Source organism: Epinephelus fuscoguttatus, linkage group LG4 (genome assembly GCF_011397635.1).
Source record: "Epinephelus fuscoguttatus linkage group LG4, E.fuscoguttatus.final_Chr_v1".
NCBI classification, from domain to species: Eukaryota; Metazoa; Chordata; class Actinopteri; order Perciformes; family Serranidae; genus Epinephelus; species Epinephelus fuscoguttatus.
The window spans coordinates 26,208,650-26,231,002 of record NC_064755.1 but is presented as its reverse complement, the minus strand read 5'-3'; the positions used below and the strand labels follow the sequence as shown (position 1 = coordinate 26,231,002).

Sequence of the window (22,353 nt, the reverse complement as noted above, 5' to 3'; positions counted from 1 at the left end):
TAATGAGGGAAAATGATGATACCGGAATGTACAAATGTCATAAAAGATCACATACCTCCTTATATTTCAAAATTTAAGATCTCTGCATTTCTTTAGCAGTTATGATATTATAAGGCCTGAGACACAGAAGAGATGGAGCAGCCTGCACTTGCTTTTAATGCGCCTTTAGCGCCCTCTAATGGTAATCTATGTAAACATCAAGTCAGAGCACACTAGGAAGGATGTGAGAAATGTGAGCAACAAAACTCCAACAAAGTAACTTTAATTGCCGTTTTGGTATAACAAAAGTAAGCTGTATTACAGATTCTTTATGTATCAAAAAGATTAATGCGTCTCATTGATTGTTGCATTCAAATATGTGCAGATAAAGTAGGATGGGCTTTTGGTTCCAAGAGCGATACTTGTAAGCCCACCTTCCCTGTGGTGCAAATGTGGCCCTTCTCATACTGATGATTCCTTTTTACTCCTCTGGTCCGCAAAGGCTGAGCAGCACCTTCTGGTAGTCTCCTTTGGTGTGTTCCTGCAGAAACAGAGCATGTTAGAGGAGCTGCATGACAGAACAAGCCTTACTTTACATCAGTAATAGGCCAGGGGGCAGCCTTTATAATTCACTTACCATAATAGTCTTCTGCACAGACTCTCCAAAGTTGGCCTTGTATTCAGAGCAGATCTTCTTGAGGTCCACCTCGCAGCGTGACACAATAATCCTGGTCACTATCTTCTCTTTGGCTCCTTTACTCTGAGCAGACAAGCACAAGTCAGCACTTACTTTTAGTTGTGCATGCTTTAAACTTAACTCTGGCAGCTGATGCAACGCTGCTGTAAGATAACTTCTGCCAACTTTGGATTCTGGGTTCCTGCAGCGAAATTGCACTTTCACAAGCAGATGTACTTCTTACATTTGTTCCAGAAAAAAAGACAGAAAGAAAGAAAGAAAAAAGAAAAGTCTGGCCCTCAAAATAGCCACATTTCAACAAGAAGAAAGAGAACGGCACTGTAACTACCTTCATGGCATCGTGCAGTCTGCTGGCAAAGTACAGCTGTTTGTTTTCAAAGCACTTAACTGGAACAAAAGAAAAACAGAATAAATATCCACAACAACACGTCTTGAGTTTGACAGATGAGTTTCTTTTGTTAATTTAAAAGTGATTCTTACAACAAAACCTCGCCTACAGGGTGAATATTGACTTCAGATAATAAATAAATAGGCTCTAATGTATTAATAATATGAATTACTGATGAAAGATCTGTGTACCTAACACCAGGAAGGACCTCTGCAAGTCTCCTTTAACTTCCTTCATGATGCTCTCCTGCATGTCGTAGGGGCTGTAACTCTTGTACCTCTGAAACACTGACAAGCAGAGAAAAAGGATTAGCTAACTGTTTTAAAAATTGTTTTTAAAAATGAACACTTATGTCATAATTATTCCAAAAGAAAACAGGGCGTTTTACCTTTTTGCAGGTGGGGTACGCTCCTCTCAGTCATGATGGAGATCCAGGTCGGCACATCAGTTCCTTTCATATTTATGCCGGCCTCAAAGAGTGCCTGTGTTTAATCAAGACCAATAAACACTGCCATACTTCACACTTTGTGGCATGAGAGATGTGTCATAGGTGGGTTTTGAGACAACGGGCCCCTGGGCACAGATGTGCAAAAGGCCCCACCTCCTCTCCTACATACAAGCAAGACACACAGCCTATGTTGTGATTGTTGTTTTGTGTCTCTCTGTAGTCTTTGTTGAAATTTTGTGTGCGGTCATGTGTCTCCTTGCGGTAATTTTGTGGTTGTTTTGCCACTTTTTAGTTATTTAGTGTCTGTTTGCAGTTCCTTTGCATCTCTTTGTGGTCTTTTTGAGTATCTTTGTGGTCAGTTCATGTTAATTTGAGTAACATTTTTCAGGTAAAGGCCAAAGACGGCCTGTGCCTGATAGGTCCGTTCAGTAATCCATCCATAAGACGTGTCACTCCTTTTGAATATGGAGGAACCAAAACTATCTATTGTGCACAAAATTACCAACTGCACAAAGTTTTACCCAATTATCCAGGGTTTTGGTGGATTATTTTTAGTCAAAGAACTCAAAATCTGCACGTGGCATTGAATATTGAATTGAATAACAGTTTTTAAATTGATTTACACTTCATTAAGACAAAGTGAAAATGGGCAACTTACTCTGGCATCTTGATCAATCTTTTCATAGTCTACGATGGCTGACGGGTCTGCTCTCTTTGTCTGCGCACAAATAAGACACGACTCAGGTCAGTTTCAACAGCACTTGTAAAACTTGTGCTGTAAGTCATAAAGACGGGCACGAACAAATCTCACCTCCACCAGAGCCAAGAGCAGCTTGGCGAAGTTCCCAGAGGTGTCACCTTTCACGTCTTTCTCCAGGTCAACCTTGAACACTGTGGAAAATAACGTTTTTAGGCGTTTAGTTTTGATGGACAAAAAGAGCACAGGTTGTACAACAGTGTAATGGTGCATGAAAAGCAGACAGCACAACAACCTATACGCAAGGCATTAAATATTACAGTGCATTTCCAGCCCTTTATATGAACACCTGGGGTGTTTTGGACTTACACTCCTTGTAGACCTTCTTGATCTCCACCAGCTCGGTATTGCTGCGTGAGCACAAAACCTCAATCAGTGTTTCTTCATCCGTTCCCAAGCCCTGAAATAGACAGAGATCTTAACCACTTTTTTTACATGGCCCTTTAAGATACACACAATTAGAACTTTGATCAGTGTGTAGCAAAAAAATAAAATGTCGTTATTTGTCCAGTAGAGGGCAGTGTAACCCTTCCATTGAATCCACTGTTGTTGAGTACCACTGACGCAATCTGTGTCCTTTACCTTGATAGATCCTCTGATCGCTGAGGCATCGTACTGGGTCGTGCTCTTCATCAGTCCGAGGATCACCGATTCCAGGGAGCCAGACAGCGCTCCATTCAGGGCTGAGATCATGTCCTAAAAATACAACAGCATTACCTGAATGTGACCCTTACCGTTACGGGCCACCAAAATATAGAGCTGTGAAGAATTTTGGATTGTCTCTCAAGGCCTACTGTACCTTCTTTGTCCTTCTTTCATATGCAAAAGCGATCTCTCTCCTTTGTGCGTAGGTCCGCTTCGTCAGGATGTCAATGATGGTCTGTTCATCCACTCCTGAGGAATGAAAAAGACACACATACATTATGTGCATCAGGTGAGACAACAATTCAACTACTGAATTGTTTACATAAATATATGTAAATGCAACACATCTGACTCTATATGACTTTGGAGGAATATGGTGTAAAAAACTGATTATTATTAAAAATTCTGCATGACAGGGCTGATGAATGGTATGCATGAACACAATATTTAAATGATGCCTATCTGTCTTTTGACCTTTAACCTTTGGCGGCAAATGAAATGTAGGAATTTACTGAGCTAGCTGCTTAGTAATTAGACAACAATATGAATAGTTTACATTCATCCATTCATTTCCTGTAACTGCTTGTCCTGATGGGGTCATGAGGGAGGCAGGAGCCTATACCAGCTGATATTGGGCGAGAGGCAGGGTACACCCTGGACAGGGCGGCACGGTGGAGCCCTTCTGTGCGGAGTTTGCATGTTCTCCCCGTGTCAGCGTGGGTTTTCTTTGGGTGCTCCGGCTTCCTCCCACAGTGCAAAAACATGCATGTTAATTGGTGACTCTCAATTGGCCGTAGGTGTGAATGTGAGCGTGAATGGTTGTCTGTCTCTATGTGTCAGCCCTGTGATAGTCTGGTGACCTGACCAGGGTGTACCCCGCCTCTCGCCCAATGTCAGCTGGGATAGGCTCCAGCCTCTCCCTGTGACCCTCAAGAGGAAAATGAATGAATGAATGCATGTCTTTGGACCAGGGGCGATTCTAGGATCAGAAGTTTAGGGGTGGTGAGAACCCAGAGAGCTGCCCGGCCAGGCAAGATAAATTCCACTGTTTTGTACATTTTAACGCAATTTCATTCCCACATTTGTGAAAGAAAAGCACAACACTTTTTGGGAAAGTCTGTGACTAAACCATCAAATCTGATAAAGGTTATTTAAATGCTGAGCCACAGCAAAAGAGGAATGGATTGGAATCATAAAATAAACATATCGTAACCCTAATTTCTGGGGGAAGACAACTCATTTTGATATAGCAGCTCCTCAACATACACATAAACAGTATGTACAGTACAGGCCAAAAGTTTGGACACACCTTCTCATTCAATGCGTTTTCTTTATTTTCATGACTATTTACATTGTAGATTCTCACTGAAGGCATCAAAACTATGAATGAACACATGTGGAGTTATGTACTTAACAACAAAAGGTGAAATAACTGAAAACATGTTTTATATTCTAGTTTCTTCAAAATAGCCACCCTTTGCTCTGATTACTGCTTTGCACACTCTTGGCATTCTCTCCATGAGCTTCAAGAGGTAGTCACCTGAAATGGTTTTCCAACAGTCTTGAAGGAGTTCCCAGAGGTGTTTAGCACTTGTTGGCCCCTTTGCCTTCACTCTGCGGTCCAGCTCACCCCAAACCGTCTCGATTGGGTTCAGGTCCGGTGACTGTGGGGGCCAGGTCATCTGCCGCAGCACTCCATCACTCTCCTTCTTGGTCAAATAGCCCTTACACAGCCTGGAGGTGTGTTTGGGGTCATTGTCCTGTTGAAAAATAAATGATCGTCCAACTAAACGCAAACCGGATGGGATGGCATGTCGCTGCAGGATGCTGTGGTAGCCATGCTGGTTCAGTGTGCCTTCAATTTTGAATAAATCCCCAACAGTGTCACCAGCAAAACACCCCCACACCATCACACCTCCTCCTCCATGCTTCACAGTGGGAACCAGGCATGTGGAATCCATCCGTTCACCTTTTCTGCGTCTCACAAAGACACGGTTGGAACCAAAGATCTCAAATTTGGACTCATCAGACCAAAGCACAGATTTCCACTGGTCTAATGTCCATTCCTTGTGTTTCTTGGCCCAAACAAATCTCTTCTGCTTGTTGCCTCTCCTTAGCAGTGGTTTCCTAGCAGCTATTTGACCATGAAGGCCTGATTCACGCAGTCTCCTCTTAACAGTTGTTCTAGAGATGGGTCTGCTGCTAGAACTCTGTGTGGCATTCATCTGGTCTCTGATCTGAGCTGCTGTTAACTTGCAACTTCTGAGGCTGGTGACTCGGATGAACTTATCCTCAGAAGCAGAGGTGACTCTTGGTCTTCCTTTCCTGGGTCGGTCCTCATGTGTGCCAGTTTCGTTGTAGCGCTTGATGGTTTTTGCGACTCCACTTGGGGACACATTTAAAGTTTTTGCAATTTTCCGGACTGACTGACCTTCATTTCTTAAAGCAATGATGGCCACTCGTTTTTCTTTAGTTAGCTGATTGGTTCTTGCCATAATATGAATTTTAACAGTTGTCCAATAGGGCTGTCAGCTGTGTATTAGCCTGACTTCTGCACAACACAACTGATGGTCCCAACCTCATTGATAAAGCAAGAAATTCCACTAATTAACCCTGATAAGGCACACCTGTGAAGTGGAAACCATTTCAGGTGACTACCTCTTGAAGCTCATGGAGAGAATGCCAAGAGTGTGCAAAGCAGTAATCAGAGCAAAGGGTGGCTATTTTGAAGAAACTAGAATATAAAACATGTTTTCAGTTATTTCACCTTTTTTTGTTAAGTACATAACTCCACATGTGTTCATTCATAGTTTTGATGCCTTCAGTGAGAATCTACAATGTAAATAGTCATGAAAATAAAGAAAACGCATTGAATGAGAAGGTGTGTCCAAACTTTTGGCCTGTACTGTATGTTTCTGGAGTAAACCAGCCGCCTATAGTGAGTACCAAAAATACCTAAAATGGACCTTGGACTTATTTTTTGGACTTTTATTTGAAATGAAATGCACAACATGTAACATTAACACATTAACAGTAATCGACTTTTTCGATGTTTGTCTCTGCCTTTTCCCTTCTTCTCACAATAGGAGTTATAATGTTAATGGGCATCCAGTCAGTTAGCTAGTCAGTAGCACCTTGGCTTTAATATTAACACATGCACATGACACAACAGCTAGCTTCTCTCATTCCAATTCAAACAGAGGACAGTGGTACTGACCACCTGTAACGTTTCCTAGCTAGAAAAAACGTCAGCTAACTCCTACCTAACAACATAAACAGTGATCTACGATTAAATGCAGCAAAAATGAGGACTGCTAATGATAATAATGTGTTGGTATTGAGTGGTAGTAGTTAAGAAATGTGCCACATATCCTGGTTTCAGCCAGGTACCGCTACTGCATATCACCCACCCTGGAAGGCAGCGCATTGCTCTGTGCAGATAGAGCGCTCAGAGCTCAGGTCAGAGAAAGGTGGGAGGGATGAGGTGGATCAAACCATTTTTGAGGTTGGGAGGGGGGGCTGTATTTTTGTTGTTAAAATATTACGCTTCAACCAAGTACTGTATGGTTTTGACACTTTTCAAGCTTGTTAAAAAAGGACATACAGTTTAAAAAAAAAAAAAAAATCTCTCAAATTTCAGGGGTGCTGAGATTCAATTTCGGGGTGCTTCACCCCCAAAAAGGGGCTAGAAATGCCTATGCTTTGGACTGTGGGAGGAAGCCAGAGTACCTGGAGGAAACCCACACTGACATGGGTGAACATACAAACTCTGCACAGAAGGGCTCCCACACCCTTGGGTTTGAATCCCCCACCCGGGGCTCAAACCACGAACCCTCTGAAGTCATTTAAATATCTAATGTGTGTCCTTTGCTGTCCTTTGAAGAATACACACAAATATAGGAAGGCCTGGCAGCAAAGCTCATGTGTATTAACACATGACATGGTCACAAGGTATTTTCTTCCTTTACATGAGAGGAAACATAACTCCAGATAGAACACATTCTTCATAACAACAAAATGGTGGGACTGTTTAAGAGTTAGCGGTCAGACCGTTGCCAATAGCTCTGAGTCAGTGGCCAGAACGGAGCTCTGCCAGCACTGAGGCACAGACTTGGAGGTGTTCCCAGCCTGGTCAAAACGTTTTAAGCCACGGTGCTGACTCACAAATACCAGCTACTCATCTGTAGAGAGAAGTTGCAGAACCAAGCACTGATTTTTCTATTTCTTTTTAAGCAACATGTACAGTACTGCATCTTGCCTTTGGTTTTGATGGCAGTATCTATTCTGGCAGCATCTCTGTTGGGGTCGAAGTCCATAGCGGGTACCACAGTGGGGAATGTGGGTTCATTCTTTAAAGACACAAAGCAGATTAGAATGAGATAAAATTCCATCCTGAAAATATCTGTGTATTTAAGGTACAGCATGAATTGTATGAGAGAGAGCAAGAAGAGATGTGTGACATTACCCCCACGTTGATGCTCAGCTGTCCCAGAAACTCGTGTACCAAAGCCATGTTGCCTGTTCTGGAAAAGGTGACAAAACTATCAGCGCTATACAGTCTTGTGACAAAATCTCATTGTAATCCTATCACCGACTTGTCTGAGCTGAATGCAGTGGGTCATGTTTGTTTTGCCTCAAGATATAAATCACTTGAGCCACTAATGCATTCTGAACAGAGGCAGAGAGACTTAATTCATTCAAGTCCTTGCTTCTGGTACAACTGAGTCACACAAGTAACTGAGACTTCATCCATTTATCAATAGTTGTTCCTTTGTTTGCACTGCTTCACCACCCTCAGTAACAATCTATATATACTACGGACAACTCACTAACTTTCAAATCCTTGTTCAGTCTGACACACATCCTTTACAGCAACCCCAAAGAGACACACCCTGGAAAAAGTGCTACTGTACTTAAGTCTGGTAAAACTACTGAGCACATTCACATACAAGAAAACAGGTTTAGAGAGCTCACACTGGAGGGCAGGAATTCATTCTTACTTCACTCAAGGAACAAAACATTTATACACAAACTGAATGGAAACTGTGGAAAGCATATTTCATGACTGCAAGTTGACATGACTTGCTTTGTAAAGTTAATCTTGGCTACATATTCAATTAGTTCACATCAAAATGTATAACTGTACTTACCTTTGTTGTAAAAGTTGAGATGCAGAGATACTTCCAGGAGGTGTTTCAGTGGAAGGGTGTGAAGGTTTAACTTTTCTGACACAGAAAAAGCTTCCCCTTTCACCTCCCCTGACTCAGACGCCCTCCCCTTTCCATGCACTCACGACTCCACCCTGCTCCACCAGAAGCCACTGGAAGCTCAGAGTTTTAAAGCTTCAGTAAAGTTCCCCTCCACCCACACCCACACCCACACCCACACACTATTCAGAGTCACTGGCGCATTGGTGCCTTCAGGAGATTTTCAAGAGTGCAAATAAACAAAGGTATAGACAGTAAAAACACTCCCATATAAATATGTAGACAAAGTTTATTGTTCATCTATTCTACAAAAAATTACAATTAAAAAAAATAGATGCAAAAAGATCTCTGAACAAAACACAAATATAAGACACGGATTTTGATACTGTCAAAGTGCTTCAGTCTTCACAGGTCATAATGTATTCATCTGACTGACCTGATATGAAATGACATGACATTAAATCATATGATATGGGATTTTAAATGGATTTCTGAATTAACGTTTTAATATATTTGCGACGCCTGGCTGCGCGTTTCTTTTGCTGCTTCTTCTTCTTCTTGTTGCCTCCTGCATTCGAGTTGTTTTCCGACTGCCCGGCTCCATGGCTGTTGGACTGCGCTGACCCATCTTTCGCTGTCTGCTAGGATAAAGGAAGGTAAAAAGACTGTGTCTTTAAATAACTGGGGCTAAATTCACGCAGCACCATGCATTACACTATCAAATCATTTGTTTACTTGTCATTTTCAGAAGCACAAACATCAGTGGCAAACATTGACAATGCAAATGCTCAGTTGAAAACTTAAGAGTTGTTTTTTTCTCTGCTGTTTGACAAGTTGTAAGAAGTGTTAATGTCTTCGCTGTGAGGAATTTATGACAGGCATCTGATGAATGTCTCAGAGTCTACACCGCTCACCCTGCTGAGCTGTTGCTGATATTGCCACGCTCTCTTTTGTCCCTTTTGTTAGTTTTGGACTTATTCAGGAAAACTATGCGGCAGTGTGCTGGTTCAGCCTGTCTGATATAAAAAATGGCCGAAGGCTTTGCACTCACCACAACTACGAGGGAGACTGCATTTCATTTATCTGGGCTTTTCGGGAATCCCTGTGGACGTGGGTGTGGACTTCCTGGGTGTTAAGCAATAAAAACTACTCTAATCGTTTCAACAACCTTTCGTGTCATTACTAATTCTTGTTTGGTCGTGACCTCAAGTGCTATTATTTTATTTTCACAGTGCCATCTATCAACACATTTGACGTAAACCATGTACACACCTTAATGTAGGGTTGTGGTGGGAAAGTGCAGGGGACACGGCCGTGTTTCTTGTGGAAGGGCAGGCACACGGCTGGATCAACAGGTATCCAGGGCACAAGGCTGGAGGCTGGGGGCTTTGGGACGGAGCTGTGGACCTGCTGCAGGTTGTATGCCCCTCGACTTACTTTCCCATTAGCTGCTTTTAATAAGGTCACAAATGGTTCCCCTGCCTTGTGCGCAATCAGGTACTGTCCTTCTTCTAACCTACAAAACCAAATGAAGTCAGTGAGGGTGTGTTGAAGTCAAAACCCACACACTGAAACATGTTGAAGCATTCTGAGGGGTTTTCTGCCAAATGAGTGGTACAGAGGTGAACAGAGCCTTAAGAAAGCAGAAGGTGACACATGTATAGTCTGTCGTTGAGTAATCGATTGTGTAACTTTCCAACACAAACATGCCAGAGGCTGTCAGACATGAATGTACAATTATTTTATCATCTTACACAGAGCATGAAGTCAGGTGTGCTCAGACAACTCATCAGCAGATGTTTCCTAACTAAACAAACAGAGTTTAAAGGGGAACACCTAAATTAAGAATTCAAGAATGTTATTTCCATGGCCGAGGAAAGTTCAACTGATATTTGCGAACATGAGCTACTCTCTCTCAAAGCCAGAAACCAGAGCAGTGAGTATCAAACTTGTGATGTCATCAAGTATAAAGTCTGGAGCTGCTCCAGACAATAAATGGGACCCTGAGGCCCCGATCAGACAGAGCGCATTTTGCAACCTATAAAACATTTTTTTTGTTATAGCCTGCCCTGATCAGACAGTGCTTTTTGCAGCTTGTTGCGTCTTTCTTTAAATTGTTGCTAGGCAACTCTCATGTCCTTAGTTTAACCGCTGAGAAGCAGGCTCACAGATACCTTAAAAATCTGCATAAAAATTGACAGGCAGATGCTGTTCCTAAATAGTTTGTTGGACACAGGGAAACAGAGATCCGTGTGGGTACATGAGATCCACAGAAAGAGGTGAATTCCCAGGGACCAGCAAGTCCAGGAGCTTCGCTTGGATGATGGTCAGCCCAAGGCTTATTTCAGGATGAGTCGGGGACAGTTTGACAGTTGATCATTGAGCCTAATTATGGTTGATAACATTAAAAATAACTGAGGCTACGGTTTGTTCAGATATGTCTTGCAGCTTGCCTAGGACAGCATTAAAACAAGCTACAGTTAGCGCAATACGAACCATGTACAGTGCACCACTAACTTGTTGTTGTTGCCTGCCTTCTAATCCATCTGATTGGATAATGGGAAAAAGGCCAATGTCAGGTGCTTTTCTGCTCTGAGTAAATGTTTTTAACCTGCCTTTCAACTTCAGGGTGTTCCTGTAAAAACGTAAGGCACATGGAGTAGATAAACACGAGGCACTTCGCAAGCAGTGAGCAAATGCTTCACTCACAATGAAAACAAATACAAAAAGCTGCCCCAGAGCGCTAAAATGCACTTTGTCTGATCCCCTTTTTGTATACTCAAATGACCTTTATTCTACTGTAGTGTTCTCAGCTGTGAGACAGTAACGTGCACATATACTCAGAGCCCCTGCCCCACCCTGTAATATCTTTCCCAATTCACTGTCTTCAGAGCAGCTCCAAACTTCATATTTGATTGCATCATAAATTTGAGCTTAAGCACTTTAGTTGTGGATTTGGGAGAGAGTTGTCCATTTTTACTACTATTTTCCCCAAGTCGTCCAAACCTCCCTGAGGCCTGACATATGGTGTGAGGAGGCCAGGAAGATCATCCTGATCGAACTGATGGTCCCTTGGGAAGACGGGTGTGTTGAGGCCTCGGAGAGAAAAGCCACAAAGTACCAGGACCTGATTCAACAATGCAGGGACAAAGGATGGCAAGCCTGGCTATTCCCAGTTGAGGTCAGGTGCGGGGGCTTCCCTGGACAGTCTGTGTGGAAGATGCTCACAGCTCTGGGGATAGCAGGAAGGCAGAGGAAGACAGCTGTCCGGAGGTTGGGGAGGCAGCAGAGAGAGCCTCTTGCCGGGTATGGAATAGGCGGGAGGAGTTAAGCTGGGGGCCAGGAGAAGATGGGCAGTGACTGGCCATCACTGCCGACCCGCCAACTGGAGGGCATTGTGGTTGAGGGTTGAAACACCCAATGACAGTTGGACACTACCTGATGACATCTTCTCCTGGCTGAAAGCTGCAGTCATATCTAAGTGACTAAAGGACATAGCATCAAGTTGTATTCAATAGTTTGGGCTTCAGGATCCAGATTTGTCCTTAGTCATTAGTTCAAGGTCCACACAGTTTAATATATTCAGCATCATACTTGTATTTGGCCATGTCTTTGAGCTAGTTTGCTGTCTCTTTTAAGCAGCTGTCCAGAGTCCAGCTGTCAGTCACTCACTCTACGGCGGGAAACAGCACTTCAAAGTAATTCACTGTACATAAAAATTAAGTGTGTGTTTTGTTTTGTTTTTTTTTTACAAACTTGACATGTTTAAGTCACTTGCCGTCCATTCAGAATGAACCAGTGACCCACTTTTGGACCGCGACCCACCAGTTGGGAATCACTGCTTTAGACCATAGAAATAACATTCTGAAAAATGGGTGTGTTTCCCTTCAAGAAAAAAGATCCAGCCCTTTTCGAATTCCAGATTGTACATTCATTCAAACCACATTCATCTAAACATGTACAGTTTTTGCACATGAAATATGTTGTGTTCCCATTCGGACCAATGAATTAAAAACTGCCAGCCGCTTTATGATTCTTTCTGCAAACATTTTTTTGTTGTCAACAGTCTTACGAGATAATACATTCACAATGAAAGGGAGAAATAAGGGTGGGGGAGCTCAGCACTTATAATCTACAAACAAATCTAGGATAATGAATGTCCTCAACAACTTACCCAGTTAGCTTTTTCAGTAGGTGGTGCAGTATATTCAGTGACTTGGATGGCCTGTGGATGGAAAAGATATATCACCACGTTCCAGTCCGTCTACGTTAGCAAGAATCTATTTTTCAACAAGAATTTGATGACAAAACCAGAGGCGATGACAGCAAGCACTGATGGAAAGGCTCGCATTATTGATAAACAGACTGACTCTCAAGACGACAACACGTTAAATTATATAATCACACAGGGGGTGATGAGGTTAATCCTAATCATCTGCACACATCTGTTGTAATGACACTCACTTGAACCCACAGGAGATGTTCTGTTTCCAGTCGCCACGCAGCTTCCGCAGCAGAGCTACTTTTGATGTGTGCGCATTGATGTGAGCTACAGAGACAGAACGGGAGGGTGAGCGATACACTGAGAGAAGAACAAGAGCTAATGAGCGTGCACATCAAGAGCTTCACTTCATCATCAGTGCCATTCCTGGTGCTTACAAAGTAATTAGTCTGTGTTGATTTGCCAGCATTGTTACAAGCTTGAGTGGGTGGTAAGAAATGCTTGTTGGTCCTGTCTCCTTTCATGCCTCCCACTCCAGCATGTAATGCCAGCTTATTTCAACAGTGCCTTCCTTCAATTATAGACTGTTTTAGCGCCTGCAGCCACAGCCATAAATACACAATGGGGGACTGCCACATGATAAACCACATGATGAACTACGAACCACTGAGCAAAGAAGGAAGTCTTTTATCAGCTGCCTGTTGCATAATGTTATTAAGTGGGAGATATTCTATATTCATATAGCTTGAATGTTATCACTGTTTTCTCACTGGCTATTTTCTTTTCTCATCCTACTGAGACAGACATATCAGACATTTTTCAAACTCAAACATCCTCTTTCAAAACATCTAAAGTCTCAGATGCCTGACACAGAGTTACACCCACTTTTTGGCAAAACTATTCATAGTGAAGCTGGATATAAGGAACCAGCACACAAGCACATTGTGTGGGCAGTGATGCTTATGATCCTGCCCTGTATGTCATCTACACCAAGAAACTGGAGAGGGGTGTAATTTAGAGACTGCTTTTTGATGACATGCATTCCCAGCCAACGCCCACACGAGTCAACAAATCAACGCACCTAGCACAGAAAAAGGACGGAGGCTTTCCCCGAATCTTGAGGTACAAGTAAGCAGCATGTGTAAGTTGCAAATATGCATTAAAGGGAATTCAATTAAGAGAAGCTCAAAACAACATTTAGCTGAGCTCTGCACACTGCATTCATTGTAATTCCCCACAATCAACTGTGGCTGTAGTTATGGCAACAAAGTAAACTTAATCACAACACAGTCACAGCAGGATGGTGAGTCATCTGAAGACTATTCCATTGGTTTGTGGGAGGATTTGCCATGTGGACTCTACTGAACCCTCTCAGGGAGGAGGAAGAGAAAATTCTCTCTTTTTATCCACATAAATATTACTTTGACTATTTCCTTGGCAACTGTGTTGAAAAATTAAAGACTAAGGGGACTCCGCATTACACAAGAACTGATAACATTTTAGGAACATTACAGTCTTCATTTCCACTGAATTTTGAAAGGATGGAAGGTCAAAGTGATGAAAGTTTTACCGATGTAGGATACAGTGCTGGAGTGGAGCAATGTCTCTGTCCATAGCCGGCAAGCCTCAGTACTGCTTAGGCACTCAACCCCATAACTCAACTGGTATTCCAGCTTGGGTAAGACATGCACTGGCACAAACTGTTGGGGTAGAAAACAATGGACAGAAATAAGGCTGTTACTTTCATACTTCAATATATGACATTACACTATGAAATTCTGGAGGATGTTTGCAGATGTGTACCTCATTTTGGTTGTTCGGGCCTACTTTTCCTGTATGGGTCAGTGAGACAGAGCTGCGCACCATGATCAACACATCCTGCAGACTGTAGAGCTTGTAGAGCAGGTTGCCTTCCTCTGGAGCTTTGTAATCTTGTTCATCTTCCGCACCAGCCTGCAGGTCCTGTGACAGTATTTCTGTATGAGGGTACATAATATACTATGGTTATCAAGCACGTAGACACAACTCAAATCCACTGAATGAAAATCAAGTTGACACTAACTTTTGTGCTCTGTAGTATTAATGTTGATCACTGGTGCAGATTCATGTGCTACAGCGCAGGTCTCTCCAGTCTGGTTCTGGCTTCTCTCCAAATATGAGGACACACAGGGCTTAACCAGAGACACTGGATGGGAGCGACCTGAGGGTCCTGTACCTTGCATGGGTGAACTGGTCTCCTGGGATGTAGTGGAGCATTTGGCTGTGTCACTGGCAGAGCTGAACATGGCTGTCTGCATAGCCAGGATGTCACCCAGCTGGTCGCCAGATACCTTTGCTCTTTTGGACTGTCGCCTCTGCTTTGTGACTTTTTGAGGGGAAGATAACTCTGGATTTACAGGTGTCTGGGCGTCTGTAGAGTGTTGTGTGGTGTTAGGCTTAAGTGGTTTTGTAGGTGTTTTGGCCGGAGAGTCATCAATGACCAGCTTTTCCTCATCTGAGTCTCCTAGAAAAGGTATGTCTTCGTCACTCTGTTCAGTTTTTGGTGCAATGGCCTTTGTCTCCTCTGCTACAGCATCATCTGCATCTGTCAGTGAGGCGCTCACTTCTTCTTGTGAACTGATGCTAGTGTTTACAAGATGCTCACTAGACCTTTTAGTTTTACATAAAGCCTGAGAAGGTTTTTTACTTTTACTACATGTCTCTCCAAAAGTCTCCAGGTCAGTGAGGTCCACCTCAAAGTCAAGACCATTGTCTTCAAAAGGCTCCAACTTTCTTTGTGAGCTCTCCCGTTTTAACTGATTTAGAAACAGAAAACAAAGACTCATTGTCCTGATGAAGTAAGACCACAAACAAAATATTATCCACAGGACCACGTCTGTTTCTGCAATTACATACCGGCGAGTTTTGCTGCTCATCTACAGGAAGCTCTGTCACTAAATGGAACACATTTCTGCTTCCATTCTTGTTGATGGAAAGCTTCAAACTCTCCTCATGGTAGATGTGACTCCTCTCTCTAACTGTCATTTCAGTCCTCAGAAGGGGTGAGTCTATGTACACAGTCTTCTTCTGACTGCTGCCTGTAAGTAAGACATATGAATGAAAGAATGTGTGAAACAGTGCCACCATGAGGCCATTCAATGTCAATACATGCTGTGATTTATCTCAGATTTCCTAACTGCTGCATTCTGCATTTCTTTCACAAACATGACTAAAAATGTCCCAACCCTCAAAGACAGAATCAGGTGACTGCCATGCAAAATCTTACACTGCCACTTTAAATGTACGGCCAATGTGAATCTATTTTTTTTTTTTTTGGTTTGTTTTTACAGGGATTGTTAGCAACCTTGTTTGGTATATACATAGATCCGTATATTTTAAGATGAGACGAGACAAGACAAGACAAAACTACATAAAACCCATATTAATCTAATAAATAAAGATAAAGTAAAGCACAGAACAGCTGGCCCTAGATATCTGCACTGGATCTCTGAATGAGTGAAAGAGTGAAGAGTCTATCAGTAAACAGTCTATCAATCTCTGTCTATCAATAGATATGAATGCTCATATGTGAATATGAATGAATATATGAATGAATAAATGAGTCCATGTGCAAATGTACCAAGGACTCAGTACTTAAGGGTCAAAAGTAAGTAACAGACAGTGTCCTAAAATGTCCTGAATGTATTAAAAACTTTTGGAACATGTCAAACTCAAGTACAAATCCTCTCCTTTCCGATGTAATTGCTATTCAGCAAGCTAAACCCACATGGGTACATTTTTTATTCATGCCCTGAAAATTCAAAATCACTTATTGAGAAGAAATATAAAAATTCTAAGCGTCACTCAATCATAAAAAATTACACTTAACTCCTGGTGTAGTTTTTTTTTTTTTTTTTTTTTTAGCAATTTCTCGTATATACACATTGCAAACTATATTATTATTAAAAAAGCAGGTCATTATTTAACTCAGCACATTGGCACATTTAAAAAATTTGTCTACATTTTGTTGTTAAGATGTAGGTTACTACATGTATAGTATTCAGAACACAGAGATATATTCTAATATCTTGCTTTAAATGGATAAAACAGGGTGATTATTTAGAAGCATTTTTGCCATATTCTGACAGCTGAAAGTGAACAATAATACAAAAAGGAAAGAGAATTGTTCTTAAACATTTTTAGCCACTGCAAGTAAAGCCTAAATCGACCCTTTTAAAACCAACTCACACCAAAACAGCCTGGATGTCCAAATGATATTTGCTGTACCTTTTCCTGGGTTTAATTCGACCAGAACAGGAAGCTCCCACTGCTCTCCAAAGTCAGGGCCATGGTTGTCCAGCAGCCTGACCAGAGCATCTCGAGTCAGACACACGTGAGGCTCATACCGTGCACACAGGCTCTTGGCATTACTGTCACTGCTGACTGCCTGTGGAGACAAACACAACCAGGTCACACTACCAGAACATCTACTGTATCAGTTAAACACACACAGGTCACTGTCCACAGTGAACTAGCCTTTGACAGTACTGTGTGTGACCTGGCATCTTTCAGAAACACAATTAGCACTGGTTTTGCTGAGCAAGACATGAACACCCTCTGGTGTCTTCTTGTGAAAACTGCAAGAGCCCAAATGGAGTTACAATAGACCTGCGGTCATGAATCCCATTCTAGCAGTAAAACATCTTTGTGACTTACTTTATTGGAGTAATTAAAAAAGCGAGACAATTGCTTACAGCGTGCATGTCCTTGGCTTTTTTAGCTGGAGGATTCTCTGATGAAACACTCTGATAATCCGATGCAAGCTGTGCATCAGCAGGCGCTATCTTGTGGAGGGTAATATCCACATTGCCCTGGAGAAATAAAGGGTACAAATATGGAAATAGAGGAAGTGAATCAACAGCAAAAAGACTGATTCTGCAATTCAACACTTCAAAGGTTGTAAAGGTTGAATAGAAAACTGGACAATGGGATTTATGAAGAACGTATATATGATGTGCTAATCCTACATGTCTGGGACTGGAACCACTCCTGTGAGATATTAGCACTTCAAAAAGTACATTACCATGATGAGCAGCTGTTTCTCAAAGGTCAGCGTCAGCCCTGGGTTGAACGTTCCCCCTGTCAAACTTGTCATCTCATGGATCTGGTAGACTTCAGGAAATGTTTTAATGTGCTCCAAACATGCTCTAAAGAACTCCTGAAACACAAAAAACGGCTCTACGTTTTAACACATATGAAAACACATTTCAAAGAACTGATGACAGGTGAAATCCTTGCAGCATCAGTACCTCTGAATATTGCATAGCTCCCTGTGATATGAAGTTGTAGTCATCAGCACATATTTTGGCCACATCTTGAAGGTACCTCGTGAACTGCATCACTTCATTGTTTACTCGTGCCTGTAAGTTCTAAAATATTACAGCGGGTTACTGAAGACGCAATGCAACAAGGACTGGCAGGATTAAAATACCATTAAAGAGAGAATATGGTACCTGTGGAGGATCCCTTGGTTTCTTGCTCATCAAAATGCCAAGATACGTCTGCTGGTCTTTGCTGGACAGGCTGGACATACACGGGTAAGGCAGTCTGGGTTCAGGATAAGCAGCACTTGCCACATTGTCAACCTGCTTCAGATTTACTCTTGATCTTTTTGTACTCTTACATTCCTCTGCACCTCCAGCAGCATTGCCTGCACTCGGATCATCACTATCACAGCTGTCCCAACAGGACTCGTCCTTGCTGATGCAACTGTTGTCTTTAAAGTCTGCGGTTTCTTTTGTGGAGGGAGGGCAGGAGGCTTTTGCAGCGCCAACATCACAGCCCTGTTTTATGTTCTCTACAGGACTGGAGGAAGGAGAAGAAATTGATGGGGAAAACATGTCAGACAAATACTCAGTAGTTAGCCTTTAGAAACACAGCACAAATGAACCCGAACTGATCTGTTTATTTACTGACGTACCTTTGGAGAGAGGCCCATAGTTCTCTGATATTAGGAGCAAGTGAGTATTTGTCATAGAGGTCTCTGGTAAAGAAAGGAGCCTCAGGGACTGGGGGGTCCTCCCTTAAATTAAAAGGAGAAAAATATATTAGAGGGCCTGTGTTATACCCAAACATTCACAACTGGTTCTGCACTGCTTTTATACTGGAACAGACTTACATTTCTTCTGACATGCCAGACAGAAGAACATAATTAGTGTCTCCAAGTTGCTGTTGTAGGGTAGTGCACATTATAAATGACCATTACTCTGAGTAATGGATGACTCAGGTGCAGTGGCATTCTTTTCTGTTTTCCAAAATACACCACTGCTGAGTCTAAGTCTGCGTAAAAGCGATGACTTTGACATGAAATGAATATTTAGAAGCTGGCGACTCCATTTGAAAGGTTCACTGTAAAAAATAAACTACAAGAGCCATTCTCTATTTCTGGTCTGGTCTCAACTCATCTTGCTTAGAAGAATAACTAAAGGTCCAGTGTGTAGGATTTAAGGGGGGATAGATTTGCAGAAATGGAATATGATATGATAAATATGTTTTCTTTAGTGCATAATAACCCGAAAATAAGAATCACTGTGTTTTTGTTGCTTTAGAATGAGCCAATCTATCGACATCGGGAGTGGGTCCACAACTAGAGATCGCCATGTTTCTACAGTAGCCCAGAACAAGTAGGGCCATTAACATTTTTGCGTCAGCCTTTGTAGTTAGTAGCCTTTCCGCAACAAGAACGTCAGAAAAACACTGATTTTTTAAATGAGAAACTGCTTTATTCATTGTTTTTATCATCTTAAATGACCAGGTCTGTTTGTTTGGGAGGAGAAGAGACCCCTGAGGATAACTCAGCCCCTGATAAAAACCTCCTAAACATCTGGATCTTAAGTTATCAGAGATAAAAGGTGAGCACAGATTAGCAGGTTCGAGGTTAGCAACCCATCTCCGACACCAAACAACGTTGGAGAAACACTAATTTGTAATGTGCAACTGTGTTATACAGATCTGTTCTTTTTGGAGAGGAAGAAGCTTCCTTAGCTAATTCAGCTCAGGGTACAACATTCCTAAATGTTTAAATCATGAATAAGGTGAGCACGTATTTGCAGGTGCTTTGCAAGCACGATGTCTGCACCGTGCCAAACAAGGTATGAGAAACACTAATTTGTAACATGACAATGCTATTTTCAGTATTTTTAATCACTGGTCATTTTGTTTTGGGGAGGAAGAGACCTCTGAGGATAACTCAGCTCCTGGTAAAAACCTCCTAAACACTGACCACTGAAGGAATCCTAACCAGAAGTTTCAGCTGGTTGCAATCTGCCAGGTAGGTCAGGTAGGCTGTTGTGTTTAAACAATGCTCAGTTGGCGCTAAAAGGCCAAAGTGTGACAAGAAAATCTCCCCCACACCATTACATCACCACCACCAGCCTGAACCGTTGATACAAGGCAGGATGGATCCATGCTTTTTGTTTGTCGCAGCAGAAATCGAGACTCATCAGACCAGGCAACATTTTTCCAATCTTGTATTGTTTCATTTTGGTGAGCCCGTGTGAATTGCAGCCTCAGTTTCCTGTTGTTAGCTGACAGGAGTGGCACCTGGTGTGGTCTTCTGCTGCTGTAGCCCATCTGCTTCAAGGTTGGACGTGTTGTTGGTTCAGAGATGGTCTTCTGCAGACCTTGATTGTAACCAGTGGTTATTTGAGTTACTGTTGCCTTTCTATCATCTTGAACCAGTCTGGCCATTCTCCTCTGACCTCTAGCATCAACAAGGCATTTTCACCCAGAGAACTGCTGCTCACTGGATATTTTTTCTTTTTGGGACCATCCTCTGTAAACCCTAGAGATGGTTGTGTGTGAAAATCACAGTAGATCAGCAGTTTCTGACAGACCCGCCCGTCTGGCACCAACAACCATGCCATGTTCAAAGTCACTTAAATCACCTTTCTTCCTCATTTTGATGCTCAGTTTGAACTTCAGCTGGTCATCTTGACCATGTCTACATGCCTAGATTTGCTGCCACGTGATTGGCTGATTAGCTAATTGAGTTAACGAACAGTTTAACAGGTATATTACCTAACAAGGTGGGCGGTGAGTGTTAAAATCCACGCAATTAAACTGTGTCATGCATGTTAGAATTACAGATTGTTTTAAGTGGTAGTACTATCAAATTACCCTGCTATTTACAGTGTCTTATTTAAACGTTTTAATACGGCTATTCGACATTACGGAGTAACAAATCTAAGGACTCTATTTGTCGCTACAGAGCATCAAGTCAGGTAGAGTACATAACGTTACAACTTCCCGTTTCAACCTTCAAAATACAAGCTAACGTTAACGTAATCTTGACGTTAACATTTAGAATTTAAAACATAAATTAGGATAGCGTCCTGAGGCACGTAACAATGATTTTCTTTAGTTCATTAACAGCTACAACAACAGCAACATGATGCTCCCGTTCAGCGCACGTTTATCATACGAGCAGCTAACGTTAGTTTGGTTAGCATAGCTTGCTAACAGTCACAACACAACTCTAGGGACGCCGACTAGCTTGTTAGCTAACATTAGCTAGCGTAAAGTTAATGTAGGTTGGTTGAATTGCCTTAACTGTCACTAAATCTATATGACACTGTCGAAATGTTCACAGCGAAACTATTACTTACCACACCAGCTCCATTATGGTCACCACTAAGCGGTCCACACGAATGACAACATTGAAGCTACAGTAAATATAGTGGTTAGCTAGCCTGCTAGCAAACGTTTGACAGATGGCATTCTTCGTCTGGTGAAATTGTGTTGACATTAAAGCGCTGTGTGCATTGCTGCCCCCCTCCGGACATTGACTGTAATCGATCTTCCTATTTACTGTGTATTTGAATACAGGTCCATGAAACAAGAGGATCCTTTTGCAGCTTGATGTGTTCCCCAATAACCGACCTCCAACCCACCTGAAAGAGAAGTTGATGACACCCTTTTGTGTTCGCACCAGCACCAACATCTGGCTACAGCATCTTAACGTATGTTGAAAGTAATTCTCTTAAAGTTATGGAGAGCCTTTGTCCAGCACTTTGTTTTGCATGCATTCTCTTCTTTTTGGGTGTCTGAAGAAGTCTTGATGTGATTTCCAGCTCCAGTGCAACCACTTTCTCAGCAGACCTACCTGGATATCCTGCATTTTCCACCCTTAATGATGCTCATATCCACATCTGGCCATTGTTTTGGTGAAGTCTATCTAAAAATAACAAAAAGCATTACAAGTATCTGGACGCATATACCTTATTGGTCTTGCTTATCAAAATTGGAAAGATGCTTTTTCTTTTACACATGGCTAACAATTATAATCTGACATCTTTGCAAATATTTTAAGATGTACGTGTGGAATAATTTGAATTTTGACTTATTTTTCCACAACTTTATCATAACCCTTCGTCAAATTGGCCCCCAAAAATTGAGATGAAACATTAATAGGCCTATTCCTTGCAGGGAAATTGGGCAATTTGTTAAATTAATAGCCATTTTCACCCAGAGGAAACTACAGACCTATGACCTGTCACAAAGTATTTGCCAAATCCGTGTCATGAATTGAGAACAGTGCTGAAAGTGATCCTTCAGAGAGTCTCTCCAGTTCCAGTCACCTGCAGATTTTACACTTAGAAGCTGCACAGATTCCTTTTTTAATTTTCTAATTGGACATAAGTGCCCATTGTTTCATCAATCAGCACATTTAATTGATGAATTGTGTAACAAGAGCATTAATGCCTGGATTTAAAATTGATATGTCATTAAGACTACATTTGTTTATATGGTTAGGGATGTATTTACAGTGTTACAGTATGTCTTAGATAATAATGTCTTTCGTAATCATCATTTTTAATGTGTGCTTAAAATATTGTCATACCTTCAGATTTTCATCACCAGTTGCACAGGTTTAGATGTAATAATGAAATGAGTTTTATTCTATTTTTTGTTCATAGAATTTGGACATTAGTTTCCATCGAAGTGAGGCTACCACCTCTGATTAAATATTG

General features: G+C 41.9%; 2 protein-coding genes across 3 annotated transcripts; both read right to left on the bottom strand.

The window, feature by feature from the left end:
- Nucleotides 1-246: 246 nt before the first annotated feature.
- LOC125887399 (annexin A2-like) lies at nucleotides 247-8,197 on the bottom strand. Its single transcript, XM_049574174.1, has 13 exons — nucleotides 8,065-8,197; nucleotides 7,380-7,437; nucleotides 7,173-7,263; nucleotides 3,069-3,163; nucleotides 2,852-2,965; nucleotides 2,579-2,669; nucleotides 2,324-2,403; nucleotides 2,171-2,230; nucleotides 1,453-1,546; nucleotides 1,256-1,351; nucleotides 1,005-1,063; nucleotides 617-739; nucleotides 247-520 (listed from the first exon to the last, which is right to left on the bottom strand). Exons 2-13 carry the CDS (start codon nucleotides 7,425-7,427, stop codon nucleotides 461-463), a joined length of 1,011 nt encoding a protein of 336 aa, XP_049430131.1. The 5' UTR covers nucleotides 7,428-7,437; nucleotides 8,065-8,197; the 3' UTR covers nucleotides 247-460.
- A 197-nt stretch (nucleotides 8,198-8,394) lies between these two features.
- On the bottom strand, nucleotides 8,395-21,128 carry ice2 (interactor of little elongator complex ELL subunit 2). Of its 2 annotated transcripts, none has more exons than XM_049574151.1 (15): nucleotides 20,989-21,128; nucleotides 18,303-18,404; nucleotides 17,836-18,187; nucleotides 17,632-17,751; nucleotides 17,406-17,540; nucleotides 17,077-17,193; nucleotides 16,610-16,769; nucleotides 15,239-15,420; nucleotides 14,406-15,138; nucleotides 14,147-14,319; nucleotides 13,914-14,043; nucleotides 12,586-12,670; nucleotides 12,296-12,346; nucleotides 9,394-9,637; nucleotides 8,395-8,759 (listed from the first exon to the last, which is right to left on the bottom strand). In XM_049574151.1, the coding sequence occupies exons 1-15, from the start codon at nucleotides 21,126-21,128 to the stop codon at nucleotides 8,601-8,603; spliced, it is 2,883 nt and encodes a 960-aa protein (XP_049430108.1). In that variant the 3' UTR covers nucleotides 8,395-8,600. The 2 variants fall into 2 exon arrangements, with proteins under 2 accessions (XP_049430108.1, XP_049430109.1); XM_049574152.1 differs by having other exon boundaries at nucleotides 8,395-8,762; nucleotides 20,989-21,100.
- Between the last annotated feature and the right edge of the window lie 1,225 nt (nucleotides 21,129-22,353).